The sequence below is a fragment of the Stegostoma tigrinum genome, chromosome 29 (assembly GCF_030684315.1).
Source record: "Stegostoma tigrinum isolate sSteTig4 chromosome 29, sSteTig4.hap1, whole genome shotgun sequence".
NCBI classification, from domain to species: Eukaryota; Metazoa; Chordata; class Chondrichthyes; order Orectolobiformes; family Stegostomatidae; genus Stegostoma; species Stegostoma tigrinum.
In genome coordinates this window covers 34,310,047-34,325,605 of record NC_081382.1, presented here as the reverse complement: position 1 = coordinate 34,325,605, position 15,559 = coordinate 34,310,047, and the positions used below count along the sequence as shown (strand labels likewise).

Here is a 15,559-nt window from a genome sequence, read left to right as displayed (position 1 = left end):
TTTTGAAGACTAAGAGAAATAGCAAAGGTCACAGTCTGTATTCACATTTCCCACTTAGAAACTTTCCCTTTAAATCATCTGACAGTTCAATATATTGAGGCAAGCTCAAGACATCTGTCTACACGAAATAAATTTTCTTCTTTCAGTTCATAATGAAATCAACCGTTGACACTTACTTAGTTTTTTCAAACTCATGGTGGCTTCTGTTGTTGGAGATTTCCTCTCTTTTGGAAAGGCAGTGAAGGATGGCAGATGCACTGTTATGAAAGAGAAAAAAACACTTTTCTGTGTCAGCCCGAAACCTCCATACTTTTACAAAATCTCCATTGCAGCAGTGGCAGCTCTCTTTCTGCCTCTTGGATAGAATCATTGCATTGTCACTTCCTGAGAACTGTCAAATGCCTGGGCTGCCTTCTCAACTGACAAGGTCACTTTCTGCATCTAGGAGTATCTTAAATGTCATGTTTACTGACTCTTTTCTGATCTCTCGGTTTCATCTGTTACGATCTGATTCTATCTTCTGTTTTCCTTCACTTGTAAAATGCAGTAAGGCAGTTAATGGTTTCTCTCTGACAGTTAGCCAAGACATCTGTATTCATTTCATTTCTCTGAGGAGTTTCCCCTTAACCCATTGGAGATTGTAACTTGTGCTTTATTCATTTTTGAGCTTGCTGTGGTAAAGAATAACATACTATGTTTCTGATGTCTGTGCCAGCATCAAACCTTCTCGGGGGAAGAATTTGCTCTGGTTGCTGTGTGTTATCAAAATTGTAAACATGGCAGTAAATATGTTACATGCTTAATGGCCACGTGTTAGCAATGTTGCAGATTGACAGGATTTTGTTCTCCGTGAATTATACACTAATTATATTGTAAACATGGAGGGAAGGTATCTTCCACTTTTTACTTTTCACAATATCATAAAAATAGATGCTTTAAAACACTAATGATTTTATTAGGGAGATTGGTCTATTACATTTAGGATATTGTTGATACACAAGAATGAGAGGATGTGTTGATTTTAAATCAAGGAAAGTGTAGATTTGTCACAAAATTAAAAACAAATCTGCTCTACCTCATCATTATTTCTCAGGCGAGTACGCCCTATTTAATTCGTCACTCATGGCTTTTCTGTGCCAATTTGGCAACAAGATTGTTCCTTCCATTGGAATGCCAACTTAAGTTGGCCAAGGGCAACTTGATCTGTGAATTTGCCTCAGCCGAACACTGAGCTCATATTCTGTCTCATCTGCAAAACATAAAATTCTTGTTTCTGTCCAATTTGGGTAAGGCTGCAGAGAGAACTTCTCTGCTTGACTAGCTCTGACAGCGCCCAAACAAGCCTAATATTGACCTTGGGTGCACATTGCTGCACTTCCTGAAAATCCACCGAAGATAAATGCAAAGCTTCCTTGCTGATTTAATCCAGGGCATCATTCAGATACCACAATGATGGTTGTGATAAGTGACAAAAAAAGCAACATGCATTCACATAGCACCCTTGTAACCTCAGTGTAACCTGAAGCACTTTTCAGCTTAGCTTAAACTGTAATCACTGCAGCAATGCCGCAAGCTACGGTGTAAGCAATGTGATAATGACCAGCTTATTTTGATGTTAGTTGATACCTGAGAAAAGGAGGTAGAAAAACATACAAACACTCGCTTTAGGTGAGGTGATTGGAAAAATATCTGACTTCTCTCGGAAGAAGTGAATCTATGGAATTCTTTACGACATTGGGCTATTGAGCCTGGGTCATTAAGGATATTCAAGGCTGAGAGAGACAGATTTTTAATCAGTAAGAGAATCAGGGTTAAGGGGAGGATTATCAGATGAACCATGATTTCATTAAATGGTGAATTAGACTCAATGGGCTGAATGGTCTACTTCTGCTCCTATATTCTGTGGATTCATTTTTTTTCAAAATGACAGACATGACGTTGTTAACTCTGAACTCATTGCAAGGTGTCTTATCATGTAGTCTCCCATACCCAACTCTCCAACTAGTGGCAACCTGGCTCAATCATCTTCATGGTGTGTTGTCTTATTCCCACACCAAATGGAAAATGAACATTCCCTTTCAAAACGATTTTATTATTAGGATGTTCCCTGACAGGATTTCAAAAGGAATGGTCAAATAATAATCACACAATGAGCTTTACATCCATTTAAGGATTGTAGGTGGGCATGGCAGGGCTAACAGGAAGCCTCTGTCCAGGACTGAGAGGGTGACAGCCTGTTAACACACATTAGATTGAGAAAGAGCTAGGGAGAGAGATGTAGGTACCCTCTCAGAGCTTTTAAATGTCATCCTTCATTGTCAGGACTGGGGATAATCACATGGGTTAGGGGAGAGGTAGGGTCACACTGGTTTAATGTTAATGGAGTACTGTCCTCTCCGCCCAGCCCATTCTGCAGCCAGGATAGGCCACTCCTTTACACTGGCTGTGTTTTGGCCATCTCTGTGTGTCCACAGGGGAGAATTTCAGTCATTCCAAGAAGCGGGTTCTGAATAGTATCTTCATTATCCATCCATAACCATCACCCCCATCTCTGCACCCACATTGCTCCAGCTCCCCTTGCAGGGAGCATCATAATAAAGCAGTTTCTCCTAAAATAAATATGACCCCCAATCTTTATAGATATGTGGAGTACAAAAGCCAATCCCACATAAAGCATCAGCTCAACTCCAGCAGGACTACTGCATTCAACTCTGGGCACCATATTTTAGGAAGAATCTGAAGATCTTGGAGAAATTTAACTTAGAATGTTTCTGCTTATGAAAGAATATAATTGCATGGTTAGACTGGACAAGCTAGGGTAGTTCACCTTAGAGGAGAGAAGGGTAAGAGGAAATTTGGTAGTAATATTTGAAGATTCACAAAGGGATTAAGTAGAGTAAATAAAGAGAACTGTTTCCAATAGCTGAAGGGTCAGTAACTAGAGAACACAACTTTAAGGTGATTGAGGCAACATAATGGAAGATCATTTTAACGTAACGTGTGAGTACAATTTGGAATTCCAAATTGCAAAGTTATAGAGGAAAAAGTGGGTAAGGGACTAACCAGATTGGCCTTTGAAAGAGCTGGCACAGGTTCAGAGAGTCGAATGGCTTCCTGTTCTTATTCTCTGATTCAGTCAAACTTCTGTTTTCCACCTCTAATTTTTTTAAAATAACAACTTAAATTAATTAATATTAATAAAAAAGTGTTAAAATGACCTTAAAAATGCTTTTGGTTTATCTTCTGAGATGCTTCTAGCATCATCCTTGAGGTTAATCTTTATTTCCAAGAAACTCCAGGGCAACCTGGAGCATTAGCAACATGAACGCTGGTACCTGCACACAAGTCATCTCTATGAAAGAAATATCACTGTAACTGACTGGTGCAACAAGCATGTTTGTTAATCATGTCACACTGCAACATCTCAAGGCTTGAGAGGTTGAGTAAAGTATCTGATCCATGCTGTTGCCCCTTCAGAAAACTGCAGCTCTTGGGAATGTTTCTGATTAAAGCATTCTTGAAAAGTACTACTTTTTTCCCTACTGTTAGCACTGAACTGCAAATCCCCATTCTATCCCAGTTAATGACTTCAAGGAGTTCAGTTAGGGTCCCAACAATTGAGTAGAAATGACCTGCAACATGGGGTAAAGAGAATGGGGTTTGGCATGGGTGAAAAGCAAAATCTAAATTACTAATTTAAAAAAAACACAGCTTTCAAAGAATTGTTGATATTCTTCAGAGATAGTCAGATATTTGTAAAAAGTCCTGCAGACCTCAGTACTGCAATTAGTTGCAAAAGTTTTAACAGAAATTTACACTTCCGGAAACCATTCCCATCCCAGCCTCACTATAACAATGCTATTCCATAACCACACATTGAGTAATGTCAGGGCTGATGTGGAGACCAGGAATTTGCTAACCAGAGTTTATGAGGTCCCATTTTTTCCAACTTCTATGACACATTATTATCATTAGTTCAGCCTGATTAAAATTAAGCAAATTATACAAATATGATTAGATTCTTTGCTGTTTATGGTGAGATCTGGCATGTGGTTCATTAACCATGCAGTGACAATAAAATTCCCTGTGAAGCATCCTTCACATTTGTAGGTCAGTACTTGAATGATAGTTTGGTTTGGGCGCTAGAGTTTTGCATTCATTCTGGAACATTTATCCTTGGGAGTCAGCATGAAGAGATTTGACCATTTGGCATTATACAGATTAGATTAAAAACGAAGGAACTTGTCCATTTCTGGGCTTCATGATCAGATATATACAGGATTGACTGTCTATTTGCTTTTGAGCAGACAGGATTGTCATTCTTAAATCTCTCAGCAACTCACTGATGATATTATATGAGCTCCTTTAAATTATTCTGGTTAATTTTTTGTTGGGTGCCATCATGAGAAGCTAATGACATAATCAGATAGTGGTGTCAAGTTGTTAACAATCATCTATGAAGACCCAGTCCTTAAAATTTGCCATTTATGTCAATATCACATTGCAGGGAAGGATATTAGAGAGAAATAATGGGATCTTTTCAGAGGATACTGCGATTATTATGGGGGGATTTTAATCTGCGTATAGACAGGAGATATCAGATTGGCAAAAGAAACCTAGCTGAGGAATTCACAAAAGGTTTTGGAATAATTTGTTAGAACATCTTCTGGACAAACCAGGGAGCAGACCTTACTAGACCTGGCATTAACTGACAAGACCTTCTTAATCACCTTCTAATGAAAGGTACCCTAAGTAGCAGTGATCATTATATGATTGAATTTTACATATAGCTTGAAGGAGAGAAGACTGTTTGTACTTAAACAAGGACAATTGTGAAGGCATGAAAGCAGAGCTTGAGAAAGCATATCTGGCAATTTTGGTTAACAAATAGGTGACTACAGATATTGTGACAGACATTTAAGGAGACGTTTCAGAATGCACAGAATTAATACAATTCAAAGGGAAAGGAACATTTCAAGGGAGAACACTCCCTCCATCAATGGCTAACTAAAGGGTTAAAGATAATATTAAGCTTCAAGAGTAAGTATATAATTGTGCAAAGATGGCTGTCAGATCAGAAGATTCAATAAAGTATAAAAGAAAGTAAACAATGACTAAAAGATTAATAAGTAATAAAACATTAGAGTACAAGAGAAGGCTAGTTAAAACATAAAGACAGATAGTAAGAGTTACTACAGCTATTTAAAAAAGAAACTTTTAGCAAAATAAGTGTTGGTATAGTAGAAAATCAGTCTGGTAATTAAAAAAGGAAAATGAGAAGATTGAAAATGAATTGAATGAGTATTTTTGGTTAGTCTTGGCTAAAGAGGATGCAAGTAACATCACAGAAATAGCAATCAATTAGGAATTGGAAGGGAGAGATGACTTCCAGAAACTTACTATCACCAAAGAAATAGTATTTAACAAATTGTTGGAACTGCAGGGCAATAAGTCCATGGGTCCTGATGGTTTCCATCCTTGGGTCTTAAAAGAACTAGCTGTGGAACAGTTGATGCATTGCTTTTATTCCTTTTTCAAAATTCACTAGGGTCATTTTCCATTAGACTGGAAAATAGCTAATGTAACTCCTTTATTCAAAAAAAAGGAGACAGATAAAAGGAGGTTTAGGCCAGTTAGTTTAACATCTGTCACAGGGAAAATGTTAGAAGCTAATGACTTGATAACAGGAAAATTCAATGAATTCAAGGTATTCAGATGAAGTCAACATAAAAACTCTACAGTATGGTAGCAGGCTATTTGGCTCATCAAGTCCACACTGACCCTTCAAAGAACATCCCACACAGATGCACACCATTAAACTATCCCTGTAACCCTGCATTTCCCATGGCTAATCTACCTAGCCAGCACATCTGTAGACACTATGGGCAAGTTAGCATGGTCAATCCATCTAAACTGCACATCTCTGCAAGGACATCCCCACAAACACGAGAGGAATGTGCAAACTTCACACAGTCACCTCAGAGTGGAATTGAACCTGGGTTCCTGATGCTGTGAGGCAACAATGCTAACCACTGAGTCACTATGCCACCTCCACGAAACACAGTTTTGTGAAAGGAAAGTATGTTTAATCAAGTATGTTAGACCAAGGAAACCCAGTAGATGTTATCTATCTAGACTTCCAAAAGGCCTTTGATAAGGTGCCTCACGGGAGGCTGAGCAAGGTGAGGGCCCATGGTTTTTGAGGTAAGCTACTGGCTTGGATTGAGGATTGGCTGTCTGACAGAAGGCAGAGAGTTGGGATAAAAGGCTCTTTTTCAGAATGGCAACCGGTGACGAGTGGTGTCCCACAGGGTTCAGTGTTGGGGCCGCAGCTGTTCACCTTATATATTAATGATCTGGTTGAAGGGACCGGGGGCATTCTGGCAAAGTTTGCCGATGATACCAAGATAGGTGGACAGGCAGGTAGTACTGAGGAGGTGGGGAAGCTGCAGAAAGATTTAGACAGTTTAGGAGAGTGGTCCAGGAAATGGCTGATGAAATTCAATGTGAGCAAATGCGAGGATTTGCACTTTGGAAAAAAGAATACAGGCATGGACTATTTTCTAAACGGTGAGAAAATTCGCAAATCAGAAGTACAAAGGGATCTGGGAGTGTTGGTCCAGGATTCTCTAAAAGTTAACTTGTAGATAGAGTCTGTGGTTAATAAAGCAAATGTAATGTTGTCGTTTATCTCAAGAGGGTTAGAATATAAAAGCAGTGATGTGCTTCTCAGACTCTATAAAGGTCTAGTTAGGCCCCGTTTAGAATACTGTGTCCAATTTTGGGCCCCACACCTCAGGAAGGATATACTCGCCCTGGAGTGTGTCCAGTAGAGATTCACACGGATGATCCCTGGAATGGTAGGTTTAACGTATGATGAACGGCTAAGGATCCTGGGATTGTATTCATTAGAGTTTAGAAGGTTGAAGGGAGATCTAATAGAAACTTACAAGATAATGTATGGCTTAGAAAGGGTGGAAGCTGGGAAGTTGTTTCGGTTAGGCAGGGAGACTAGGACCCGTGGGCACAGCCTTAGAATTAGAGGGGGTAAATTTAAAACGGAAATGAGGAGACATTTCTTCAGCCAGAGAGTGGTGGGCTTGTGGAATTCATTGCCACGGAGTGCAGTGGAGGCCGGGTCGTTAGATGCCTTCAAGGCAGAGATCAACAAATTCCTAATCTCACAAGGAATCAAGGGCTATGGGGAGAGTGCAGGGAAGTGGAGTTGAAATGCCCATCAGCCATGATTTAAATGGCGGAGTGGACTTGATGGGCCGAATGGAATGACTTCCACTCCTATGTCTTATGGTCTTAACTTATTCTTTGATGTTCTCTAAGTACTAAGGATAGAAGAGAACTGTGGGTGTACTACACTTAGATTTTCAAAAAAGCATTTGATAAGGTGCCACACCAAATGTCATTGTGGAAAATAAAAGCTTACACTTTTGGGGTAGTATATTATCAAGGACAGGAGATTGACTAGTTAGCAGGAAACAGCATAGGCATAAATGGGCAATTTTCTGTTTGGTAAGACATAACAAGTTGTTTGCCAAAGCAAATAACATTGGGGCCTCAATTCTTTACAATAAATATGTGAATGAAGCTCCCAATGATATGGTTGTTAAATTTACAGATGATACAATGATAGGTAGGAAAACACGTTGCGAAGCTGACACAAGGAAACTACAGAAGGATATAGATTAGTTAAGCAGGTGGGCAAAGATGTGGAAAGACAAACATAATGTGGAAAATATGAATTTGTCCATTTTGGCAGGAGCATAAAATGAAGCATAATATCTTAATGGTAAGAGATTGCAGAGCTCTTGAGTTGCACAGGGACCTGGGTGTCCTACAGCATGACTATCAAAAGGCTAGTATGCAGGTACAGCAAGTAATTAGGAAAGCTAACAAAACATTATTGTTCATTTAATATTAAAGTAGGGGAGCAATGCTTCAGTTATTCAGGATCAGAAGTCACACTCAGAAGTCACACAACACCACAAATTATACAGGCATAAAACAGTTTTCTAATTTCTTAAACAACTGTCTCTTTGACGGATTCAGCCTCTTCACAGATTCTGTAAGTTCGGGGAAATAGTGCCACACCACAGCCTATGTTCTAAAGGTCTTTGACTACTCGAAATGTTGAAATGAAGCAGGAAGAGGCTTTGCATAATTGCAATTGCTTCCTTTTCAGATATTGATTGCATTTCTATCCCTTATATTGCTCAACAAAAGCTCCTGTTCAGATGAACTTCAAAGAACTTTGTTAGCATTCTACCATTGACAGCTGTACCGTTAAAAGCCTAAGCCCCAAGTTCTGGAATTCTCTCACTCTATCTCTTCCTTCTCTTTCCTATCTCTTTGACATAGTTTTTGGCCACATCTCCTTATATTTATTTGTTTGGCTCAATCCTCCAGGACCATCCAGAGGTTTCTAGGAATCGGAGATCAATCTCCAGGATATTGCAGGAAACCCTGGAGAAAAATCAAGGGGATATACTGCATCTGCTGTACCCGTGTAGCTACCTCTACATTGGGGAAACCAAACGGAGGCTAGGGGACCACTTTGCAGAACACCTACGCTCGGTTCTCAATAAACAACTGCACCTCCCAGCCGCGAACCATTCTAACTCCCCCTCCCATTCCTTAGATGACAGGTCCATCGTGGGCCTCCTGCAGCGTCATAATGATGCCACCCGTAGGTTGCAGGAACAGCAACTCATATTCCGCTTGGAACCCTGCAGCCCAATGGTTTCAATGTGGATTTCACCAGCTTCAAAATCTCCCTTCCTCCCCACTGCATCCCAAAACCAGACCAGCTCGTCCCCGGCTCCCTAACCTGCTCTTCCTCTCACCTATCCCCTCCTCCCACCTCAAGTTACACCTCCATTTCCTACCCACTAACCTCATCCCGCCCCCTTGACCTGTCTGTCCTCCCCAGACTGACCTATCCCCTCCCTACCTCTCCACCTATACTCTCCTCTCCACTTATCTTCTCCTCTATCCATCTTCGGTCCGCCTCCCCCTCTCTCCCTATTTATTTCAGAATCCGCTCCCCATCTCCTATTTCTGATGAAGGGTCTAGGCCCGAAACACCAGCTTTTGTGCTCCTAAGATGCTGCTTGGTCTGACTGTTCATCCAGCTCCACACTTTGTTATCTTGGATATTTAAAAGAAGATTGTTTAACAACCTTCTTTGAAACATTTCTCTTTACCAATTAGAAGGATATTGAAAATGGGGAGAAAAAAGCAGGAACCAATTGGTCAGTAAGTCCTTTCGCTCTCTGATTCGTATATGGAGACAATGCATCACAAAGAAGGATGTGTTGGCTAACTCATGGCTGAAGCATGGAGGCCAGTCATGTGATGAAACTTGTAGGAATACCTGTAGATTTGATCATAGTTGACATCCCAAAGTTAAGTGTCTAAATGTGTTTGAGTGTTAATGCTACAAAATGCCTTTTGACATTTTACAATACCACGGGTGCTTACAACATTACATTAGAAATTGCGCCACACAAGAACTTGTTTTTTACTTTGTTGGCTGTTGAGTTCGTTAGGACATCCTGAGGTCACAGAAGGTGCAAATTAAATGAAAATATTTTATATAAATGCAAATTACTTTTGACAACAGTAGTCCTTGTTGAGTTAAACATCTATACACAGTACTGATTCTGGAATTCTTCCTTCACTCAGGCTTCAGAGAATATGTAATTATTCTATCTAGCCTTACTCCCCTCCCTGGCTGTAAACTTGCACAATCTCCACGTCAGTCTTTCTCAAATATATGAGGCTACATATCAAGCATTGGATAAACAGATTGCAAAATATCCACAATTTTTGGAAACATCGAGAAATTGAGAGAAAGTGATTGTTTTACTCTCCTCTGAAGGTTGAGGTGTGACTCCACAATCACATTCATAGTATTTTCCTCGGTAGTGAATGTCCATGAGAAATTTGACTACATACTGCATCACTATTTCTGCTTTGACCCCAAACACATGCACTTTCTCTCAGGATTACACAGGATAATAATTAAGAGTTTGGAACCATGGCTAATTTCCACCCCACCTACCCTGCCATGCCTCGCTGTTTTCAATTAGTGTCTTCAAAGCTGAGACTGATTAAGGCATTACTAACTGGAACTGAACCCATGACCTTCCTGGACTGTTTGGCTCAGTACCACATTAAGTTGTGCATATAAATGCCATCCCATGAGGATGGGACCCTTTCATTCTTCCCTTTTAAACAGCGATGATATCTCATGGACTGCTATTTGTGAACAGATGACGAGACCCCTTTAAAAAGTTTCAGAATACCATTACAACACTGCACAAGCATGACAAAGGCTGGAGCCCTGTAGCTGGAATTAATCAAAAACACGTGCACATCTGAGTAAATAAAGTGAAACAGCTTCCAGTGGCAGATGGGGGTCAGTAACCAAAGGACAAAGATTGAATGTAAAAGCACCCAAAGCAACATGAGGAAATACCTTTTCTCATGAGGGTGCTGTTGTGACTTAGAACATGCGGCCTGAAAGGGTGATGTCAGCAAATTTAATATTAATATTAAAAAGTGAACTCATAGAATCACAGAATGGGCACAGCACAGGAGATGGCCACTGGGCCTGTAATGTCAATTTAAGCCCTCTGAGGAGCAATTCACCCCACATCACTCTGTTTTTTCCCCTGAAGCCCTACACGTTCTGGTCGAATTCTCTTCAAAATTTACAAAGTAATCAGGAAAAGGCAAGGGAGTCAAAATTGTTTGGAAAGCTTTACCCAAAGAGCTAGAAAATGCACTGGAGGCCGTATGGCCTCTTGCTGTGCTGTGTTACTTTGCGATTCTGTGAAGCACGCCAGGGAAGCAAGGAATGCCAGCCAATTTTACTCCTTTGACCTGGTGCAATAAAGGCAAATATAGACCCATTCAAAACAAAGTAACTGCAGACCCAATTCTGTAAGATGACCTCAACTAGGATCAGCTAACTCATTGCAGGCCAAGCACTGAACCAAAACAAAAACCAAAAACTTCACCACAGCTCCACTTTTAACACTTGCATCTCTGAACACAGTGAATTCAAACACCCACCACAGACTTGAGAACATAATTTAGGATAGCACTGTCGGACTGCAGCGTTGCTGGAGGTATTGACTTTGGGATGAGGCGTTAAGCTGAAACACCCATCTGCCTATACTTAAACATCCCACACACCAAACCAATTTATCCAGTTATTTGCTATTACTGAAATCTGCCTTTGCAAATTAGCCACATTTGTCTTCAAGATGACAGCTGCTGCTTTCTAAATAGTATTCATTCGTGGTAACGTGCTGAAAATGTTACGAAATGTCACAGAAATTAATGTTCCTTTACTCTTTGCTTCAGAAAAGGGAAGGATCAGAGCAGGGTGGGGTGCTAGTATGTAGCAAAATCTTCACAGGCTGAAAGAGTTTGCCCTGTTCCCTTTAATCTATCACATTTTTGCATCACACTCAATCAACATGCCTGAGTTATAACTTCATATCTTAAGTAAATTAGCCTGCCCAATAAATACCAGTGGTCTCCCCACTCAGTGAAAATCTTTCACTCTCAACCCCCGCCCTGTTCTTCAATCTTATTTTGTTGCAGGGTAACGAGCGTGTATCCCATGTGGAAAAAAAACCCTTCTTTATTCAGGTTACGTGCATTGTATTGAATCTTCTTTACTACTCCCTGGCCAATGACATGCTCACAAGACATTGTCATTCGTGTGCTTTATGGGTTGCCTCTGTGCTTGCTGAAGGCCTGATGAACTCCAGTCTGTCACTACCAGAGCTGAACTCTGTTAAGCCCCGTTAAGTAAACAAGCAGAAATGAACAGTCTGCCAGAAAGTCAGACTTAACTTTATATAGCATCTTTTACAACCTCAAACTGTCCCAGAGTACTTTCCGGGCGCTTTTTTGTCGAACTGTTGAAATGCAGGGAATACAAAATTCTATTTGTACGCAGTAACAATTTATTCTGCAAACAACAATGATTAGTTCATCTGTTTTTGTGATGTTTGAGGGATAAATAGTGCTCAGACATCAAAAATAGCTACCCTAGTCTTCTACCAAATAGTGCCATGAGATCCTTTACATCAAAGTCTTTGATTTAACATCTCATATGAAAGGTAGCAACCATGACCATGCAACACTCATTAGTACTGCACTGAAATGTCAGACTTGATAGCTACAGTTATACTTATATTGCTGGAGCAGGAGTTGTACTTTCTGATGATGGCTTAAGTGTGCTACCAAATAAGCCATAGCTGACAACAGGTGAGGGTAGCAACTCATTTACTGCAAAGATTCTTTCCACACGGTGTACAAAGGACACAGGGTATCACACTGGAAAATGAGTTCCTCTGTTTTCAATCTTTGAACAGTACTACATCCAGGAAACCTCCTGTTTCCCTGAGTTACAAAAACAAAGTTGATGGAAAAGCTCAGCAGGTCTGGCAGCATCTGTGAAGGGAAAAACAGAGTTAACGTTTCAGATTCGGTGACCCTTCCTCAGAATAGGTCATCGGATCCGAAACATTAACTCTGTTTTTACCTTCACAGATGCTGCCAGACCTGCTGAGCTTTTCCATCAACTTTGTTTTTGTTCCTGATTTACAGCATCGGCATTTTGTTTCCATGAGTCAGCTGAATCTGCTTGTGTACCATCTAGACACTGCAACACTAAAATTAGCATCACTAAGTAATTTCAGTAATAAAGCTTTCAAACATCGTAAATAAATCTTAAAAACAACATCTTTTAAAGTGAATATTAATTACATTGCTTTCATTTTAATTCTGCTTGTTCTCCCTGCTGTTTTCTCTCACTTGAGAGAAAATGTAAGCAATATAATTTACTGATTCTTTTTCTTTCTGGTTCCTGACATTTTTGGAGAAGGGAAAGATCCTGGGTTTGGCAACCTTAAACAGAAGAAAAATACTTGCGTTCAATAGTTTTTATAACCTCAAACTCCTTCCATTTCATTTTATTTATACACCAGCTTGTTTTTTTCTCACTTCATGCTTTATTCACTTACTCTGCATTTGGACAGTTGGTATCCAACCACCTCTTCTGGAAACATCCTCCGTTTCTTCACTTTACCCAGTACCACAAAACTTTTGGTTATTTAAACAGAAAGCAAACAGAACTCTTAGGGAGCTCTGAAAAGGTGTTATATCGGACTTGAAACATTAACTCTGTTTTCTCTCCACAGATCTGTTGAGTTTTTCCTGCACTTTCTGTTTTTATTTCAGATTTCCAGCATCTGCGGTATTGCACTTTTCTTTTGTCGTTTAGCTTCGACTACCCTCCGCCTGACCAAAGGCCTTTCTTTCTCCCCTGTGTCCAGTTTGTCTTGTTAAAATGATGTTTCCCCAGTCTTGATGGAGGTTTATCTTCTGTGGAACTCGTCCCACAGAGAGCTGTACAGACTGGGTCAGTGAGTATATTTAAGACTGAGATGGATCTTTAGTCAGTAAGGGAATCAAGGATTATGGGGAAAAGGCATGAAAGTGGAGTTGAGATTTATCCAATCAGCTATGATCTTATTGAACAGTAGAACAGACTTGAATAACCTACTTCTCTCCTATGTCTTCTGGTCCTATCATTGATCTGAAAGGTAAATTCGCTGCATGGATGCTGACTGGCCTACTGAGTATTTCTAGCACTGTCTATTGTTTGTTGCCCTGAAGCCAGCTTGCTGCTTTTGGCTGCTTGGCTTTGGGATGCTTTTTCTACTTCATGTTCTTTCTCTTTTGCTCTCCTGAACCCAGGCTATCTCCCCATCCACTGATTAATGATCAGATTTGGAATACTGTGTCTGACTCCTCCTCCCCTCACCACAAAAGCAGAGATTCAGTGTAACAAAAAGGTGACTGATAATGAAACTGTGACAGGAAGGGTCAGAAAATATGTGCAGAAGAGTGCCACAGAAATTAGAACTAATGTAAGTAATGATGATATAAAGTTAAGCCTTCAGGCTCTTTTTTCTGAATGAACTCAGCATTTGAAACAAGATAGATGAGTTGATAGTACTAGTAATTATTTAATTAATAACTTAATAGTTATTACGACAATGTGGTTGCAGGGTGAATAAGGCTTGTGAGTCCATATCCAAGTGTACTCAACATTCTGGAGAAATAGGCAAAAGGGAAAAGGAGCCTGGTTAGCTTTGTTAATAAAGGAAGTTATCATTGTGATGGTGAGTAGTGATGTAGCAGGACTTGTAATTTCAGATGACTGAAGTGTGCTACCAAATAAGCCATAGCTGACAACAGTGTGGGTAGTAACTCATTTACTGCAATGATAGCGTTTGGGTGAAATTAAGGAAAACCGAGGTAAAGAGGTCATGGATGAGAGTTGTCTATAAGCCCCAAAGAATTGCCTCACCATAGAACAAAGTATAAATTGGGAAATAATGGAGGTGGGTAAGAAGGGCAATCACAATTGCCAGGGTAAATTTAATCTGCATTTTGACTGGACAAAGCAGCTGGGCGAGGTTAACATAGATACATAGCAGAACCTAACCAGGAATAGTCTATTTTAGATCTAATCATATGTAATGAAGTAGGATTAATAAGAAACCTTGAAGTTCAGGATCCACCAAGGTTGGCAATTACAACATGGTAAAATTCAGTTTCAGGGAAACCAAGTCAGGTCTCAAACCAAGTCCTCAACTCAAATAACGGCAATTACATAAGTATGAAGAAGTTGTTGTCTTAAGCAGCCTGGGTAAATAGTCTGAGGAGAAGGTTAGTGCAGTGGTAGACGTTTAAGTGGATACTTTATAACACACAACAAAAATTTATTCCAGTCAAAAAGGTTGACTATTTTTAAGGTTGAACTGCTTAAAATTAACAAAGGCAGTGTTGAGAATATTCAATCGAAACCTAAGGTATAAAAATGGCAAAAAAACTTGTAGTAGGCCAGAGGATTGGAAGATTTTTAACAACCAGCAGCAGATGGCTAAAAATCTAATAAAGAGGCAAATATTGATTGTGAAAGTAAATTGGCAAGAAATATAAAAACAAAGATTGAGCTTTTTTGGGACTATGTAAAAAAAATGCTGTAGTAAGTAATAGACCCTTAGGAATTAATAAGGGGAGCATGGAAATGGCAGACCATTTAAGTAAGTAGTTTGCATAGACCATCATCATAGAGGACACTACAAACATCCCAAAAACATCAGAAAACAAAAATACTAATGAGTATATAATACAATAATAATACAATACAATACAGCATAGGAACAGGCCCTTTGTCCTGTGTTGATTCTAATCCTTATTTCGACCTGCCACTCATTGCCCATGCTTGGTACCTATTCCTCTGTTCACCTCACATTCAAGATATGCCTTAAACATTGCTAACATGCCTGCTTCCAGGCACCCACCAGCTGCACTGGCAGTGCATTCCAGGCACCCACCAGCTTCTGTATGAAAAGTTTTCCTGCACTTGTCACCTAAACTACCACCCTCCCACCCCCACCATGAACCTGTGACCTCTTGTAGTTGACCTACCCACTCTGGGAAAATGCCT

At 40.0% G+C, this 15,559-nt stretch overlaps 1 protein-coding gene across 4 annotated transcripts in view; it reads right to left on the bottom strand.

Annotated features, from left to right (window-relative positions):
- Positions 1-15,559, bottom strand: part of LOC125465457 (SH2 domain-containing protein 3C-like) — a 160,637-nt gene that overhangs the window by 133,971 nt on the left and 11,107 nt on the right. For 2 of the 4 annotated variants that reach the window (XM_048559004.2, XM_048559008.2), the window contains one exon: positions 177-257. The exons of 1 other annotated variant lie outside the window; for it this stretch is intronic. In XM_048559004.2, coding sequence (XP_048414961.1) covers positions 177-257 — 81 coding nt within the window. Of the gene's footprint in view, positions 1-176; positions 440-15,559 lie in introns of those variants that run through there. One more of the 4 variants, XM_048559006.2, reaches the window with a different exon arrangement.